The sequence below is a fragment of the Vigna angularis genome, chromosome 7, assembly GCF_016808095.1.
Source record: "Vigna angularis cultivar LongXiaoDou No.4 chromosome 7, ASM1680809v1, whole genome shotgun sequence".
NCBI lineage: Eukaryota > Viridiplantae > Streptophyta > Magnoliopsida > Fabales > Fabaceae > Vigna > Vigna angularis.
The window spans coordinates 6,658,157-6,663,337 of NC_068976.1; the positions used below are offsets into that span (position 1 = coordinate 6,658,157).

General features: G+C 34.9%; 1 protein-coding gene across 1 annotated transcript; it reads left to right on the plus strand.

Moving 5' to 3' along the window:
- Positions 1-262: 262 nt before the first annotated feature.
- Positions 263-4,718, plus strand: LOC108337532 (flavonol synthase/flavanone 3-hydroxylase). Its single transcript, XM_017574084.2, has 3 exons — positions 263-855; positions 3,903-4,230; positions 4,343-4,718. The coding sequence occupies exons 1-3, from the start codon at positions 350-352 to the stop codon at positions 4,553-4,555; spliced, it is 1,047 nt and encodes a 348-aa protein (XP_017429573.1). The 5' UTR covers positions 263-349; the 3' UTR covers positions 4,556-4,718.
- The last annotated feature ends 463 nt before the right edge of the window (positions 4,719-5,181 follow it).

Here is a 5,181-nt window from a genome sequence, read left to right on the forward strand (position 1 = left end):
TCATTATCTTAAAAAATTAAAAAATAAGGTATTTTTCCACACAATTAATGACAGTTTTTTTAATTATATTTTTGAGACATCATAACAAATTACCTAAAAAAAATAATTTAATTAGGTAATATAGAGTTGATAGGTTTCATTATTGGATGGAAAAAAGCATGAGAATTAATAGTACTATAGCACTGACAACATATTTGGTAGCACTAACGTGTGGTAATGGGTTGGGAAGAGTTTCACTTGGGCAAAGGCAAGTGCATCATTTATTGGTAATGAATGAGACTTGGTAAAATGTTAGGTGGTGGTTTAAGTTGTATAAAGTGAAAGGATGAAAAGCTGTTAGATATATAGAATGATTAAGGAAGCAAGTCCATTTTTGACGAGAGCAAGAAAGATGGAGGTGCTGAGGGTTCAAACCATTGCTTCACAAGAGAAGGATGGTGCAATACCAGCCATGTTTGTTAGGGCAGAAACAGAGCAACCGGGAATGACGACGGTGAAAGGGGTGAACCTTGAAGTGCCAATAATTGATTTTAGCAACCCAAACGAAGAGAAAGTGTTGGATGAGATTGTGGAGGCAAGTAGAGAGTGGGGCATGTTTCAGATTGTGAACCATGAGATTCCTAGCCATGTTATAAGGAAGTTGCAGAGTGTGGGGAAAGAGTTCTTTGAATTGCCTCAAGAAGAAAAAGAGTTAATTGCTAAGCCTGCTGGGTCTCATTCTTTGGAAGGTTATGGCACAAAGCTTCAAAAGGAGACCAACGGTAAGAAAGGTTGGGTGGATCATTTGTTCCACATTCTGTGGCCACCTTCCTCCATCAATTACCATTTCTGGCCCAAGAATCCCCCTTCTTACAGGTTAGATTTCAACATAATAGTTATTATTGGAACCACTAATTTTATTATATATTTTGTTTGAAAATAGTTTCTCACAGATCTGGTTTGGACGGTTTAAAACAAGAGCATAATTTGTAGTCTATATAATGTTTTATATTATTAACTAAAAGAATTTAATAATATTATTTTAAAATAGTTATTATTTGTTATAAAATTTAATAAACATAAATTTCTTCTACACTATGTAGATCTGTTCACTTTTAAAACACTAACTGCAAAAAAATTCTGTCACATATTAATTTGTGGTGAAACACATGAACACGTTTGTTTAGATTGATAGGGTGATAGCACGTGCAAACTCATGGAGAGGTTGGGTACACATGTAATTCTAAATTCAATGGGGGAAATAAATTGTTGGCCGCGCTGCATGTTGCATGTTACCCTTATTTGTAAGTTTAATGTTACAATAATGAGCCTTTTTCTCTAATTGGAAAACACTTATCTCATGATCTGATTAATGCCCAACTCTTTGGCCAAATTATCCTAAACACATCACATTTCTTTTATTTCATTACTATTTATTATACAATTTTGGTTTAAACCCTCGGTTAGTCCTCATTTTTGTATGAGAATCTTAGTTGGGTCCTCATATCTGTAACCGTCTCAATTGGGTCATATTTTTGTAAAATTGAGCCAATTTTACCATAATCGTTAAATTGTAACAAACGGTGTTAAAATCTGTTGACGTGGTGCAGGCTTAAAATGCTCACACTTAAAATCTGTTTACGTGAAATTTTTTTAGGTAAACAGTTTACTCATGACACAAAATTTAATTGGAAATGTTATTCATCATCCTCCATGTCTTCATCATCCTCCACCGACTACCCGGAGCAGCAACAACCTCAGACAGACTAGATGAAATGTCGAGCAAATCACACCTGAAAATCGAAGTCGTATATGTTGATATTGTATTTCTACGAGATTTCGGAAAACTCGATGAGAAAAAACTTAAAATGACAACTTTAAATCACGAGATTTCGAAAATCCCCTGCGACGCTAACCAGCGCGAGAAAAGAGGAAAAGAAGAAGACCAACGCGCCGTTGCGCCAATGCCGTGTCTCTGCCGCACTTTTGCAACTCTGCGTCCTCGCCGCCACGAGACTTTTGCCATAGGTCGAGGCAAGGGTAATATCTAGGATTTGGGTTGGCCGCGAGAAAGAAGAACCCATAGTTGGTTGGATTGTCTGCGATACTAGAAACCAAGGTTGGAAAAGATTCTGACGAGTAATTCAATTTAGGTTTTCATCCTAATTATTCAATTAGGATTTCGAATTTAATTAATAAAGTTAATTACTAAAAGAAACCTTATGCTACTGTAACAAAAACTTTCCTTTCCCAGATCAATTAAAAAGATAGTGTATCCATGGCTACCTTAACAATAATCCTATGTTCCAATTTATTTAACCACAAATTAAAAATTTCCAATTTCTTCCTGCTCTCATTTAATTCACCTTTTAGGGTATAATCTAACTAATTCCACCAGTTTCACCGTGAAGGTGATCGTTGACCACTTGAAATCCCCATTTTGGGGCTGTCCCTTAATTGGGAGATAGGGCTTTCTCGGATGCTCACCTGATTCATTTTGGAGGAGGAGCTTGCTTCTGATAAGGCGTAGATACCAGCCATTGCATTCCACCGATGCAAAAAGGTTTTTTCTCACAAGATGCAACCTCTGGTCCTCGAGAAAGGGGAAAAATCTCTAACGCTCGAGAAAGGAGATACAAAATCTAAGCCCCGAGTAAATTATTTCTCCTAATTTTTTTTTTCTCTAAAATATTTTAAGAAATCCAACTTACCCTCTCTCAGTTCCGTAGTACCCATAAAATAATTTCTTTTTTATTTCCCAGCTACCTTCTCTCTGCAATTAGAACAGAACCAGAAAGAGAAAAGGGAAAAAGTTTCTCCTTGCAATGTGAAACAACGCAAAAAAAGAGGGGAAAGAAGAAGAATGCTCACGCCGCCACGAGCCACCGCGAATGCCATTTGGTTGCGCCATCGCGACCACTTTCCTTGCCCCAGACAGAAGATCAAAAGGAAGAAGAAGAGAACGACCAAGGGTTGTCATGTCATAATCTCTTAAATTAAATAAAAATTCTACGTAATAAAATATTTTGACATCAGCGTATTAATTATGCAACATGTCAGCACCAACTAACGCCGTTTGTTACAATTTAACGGTTTTGGCAAAATTGGCTCAATTTTACAAAAAATATGACCCAACTGAGACAGTTGCAAATATGAGGACCTAACTGAGATTCTCATTCAAAAATGAGGGCCAACCGATGATTTAAACCTACAATTTTAAAATCTCCATTTGGCTACTGCAAATAAATATCCAAATCTTTTTTTTTCTCACCACAACTCAAATATAATTGAATAATAATTAATTGATTAAAATAAAATCAGAAATCAAAAGAGAGTAACTAAATATAATAGTATTATGAAACATTTTGAAAAATGCCATAGTTTACTTTGTAATTTTAAAAAAAAACAGGACCCTTGACTTAAACTTTACAAATTTAGAATAAATCTTTGTTAGCCTTCCTAACTTTCCAATTGAAGATGTAATAAGTTTTTATAACTTATTTATAAAATTATGAAAATGTGAAATCTTCGTTATTTAATTCGACTTTTTTATAAATATGTTTGACTAAAGTTATCCAAAGTAATTAAAACTTTCAATATATAAAATGTTTTTCAGTAATAATCGAGGTTAATCTATAAATTAAAAATGGTCACCACTCTTATATTTACAAATAAGTCTTTATGAATCATGACGTCTTCGTTTTTTAAAATTTTTTATGAAGAAGTCGTCGGAATTTATAAAAACTCATGACACATCATCCTAAATCTATAAATTTTAAGTCTACTGTCTCAATATCTTTTTTAAATTACGACGTAAATTTTTCTATTAGTGACTTCTCACAGTAAAAAAAATGTTGAATCATTGTTCCTGTGATTGAGTAGAAACTATACTGAAAAAGAAAATGGTGAATTTGATTTTCCAGGGAAGTGAACGAGGAATACTGCAAGTACCTACGTGGGGTGGTGGACAAATTATTCAAAAGTATGTCAAAAGGGTTGGGGCTGGAAGAAGATGAGCTAAAGGAAGTGGCAAATGAAGAAGAAATGCATTACCTTTTGAAGATCAACTATTACCCACCTTGTCCTTGTCCTGATCTTGTTTTGGGTGTGCCACCACACACAGACATGTCCTACCTCACCATTCTCGTACCCAACGAGGTGCAGGGCCTCCAAGCTTCTAGAGATGGTCGATGGTACGATGTTAAGTATGTTCCCAATGCCCTCGTCATTCACGTTGGTGACCAAATGGAGGTAAATTTAATCCTTTCATAAGCATTTTCTGTCAATCAAAATATCTTCTCTTTTCACTTTATTTCGATCACAAAATTGTGATGTATATTTACTTTGTTTCATGGTGGTATAGATCCTGAGCAATGGAAAATATAAGGCAGTTTTCCACAGAACTACAGTGAACAAAGACAAGACAAGAATGTCATGGCCAGTGTTCATAGAGCCCAAAGCAGAACGTGAGGTTGGTCCTCACCCAAAGTTGGTTAACCAAGACAATCCTCCAAAATACAAGACTAAGAAATACAAGGATTATGCTTACTGTAAGCTCAATAAGATCCCACAGTGATTGAATAGGGCATTACGAAATAAAAGCCACAATGCTTTCCTTGTTGGTTTTGTAATTTATTTAAGTGTAGCTTGTGCGATGCAGACTAATTAATATATGTAGCTAATGTTGGATTTGTATGTTTCTCAAGGAAATAAAGATGACAGCAAGTAGTTTGTCTTGATTTGTTGTGCTTAACACATCGTTTTTATTTTAAGCAATTCGCTAATGAAACTAACCCTTCTATATCAGTTTTTCTTTCTGAATTTAGTATTTTTGTTCTCCACGTTTATTATGAGCTGCATATATTTTCTATATTAAATTAAAATACTAATATGTTGATTTTAGATAGACCGTCGGGGATAAAATTTGAGTAATGTATTGTATGGCCCGGACTGCCATACATGATACCCCCACAACACCAAGCAAGATGGACGGTTCGAGAGAGTAGGAAGCAGCTAAGTAGTAATTGAATGTGACAGAATCAAGGTGCAAAACTGAACATACAGGAATATTGACGTCAGGCTTTAGTCAATAAACAAGTTTTTTTACAAAGATTAAGGTAAATGATAATTAAAGGCTGAGATTGAACCGAGAGTAAGGTTTCACTAATCTCAAACCAATGCCAAAAATTATAAATATAAGTC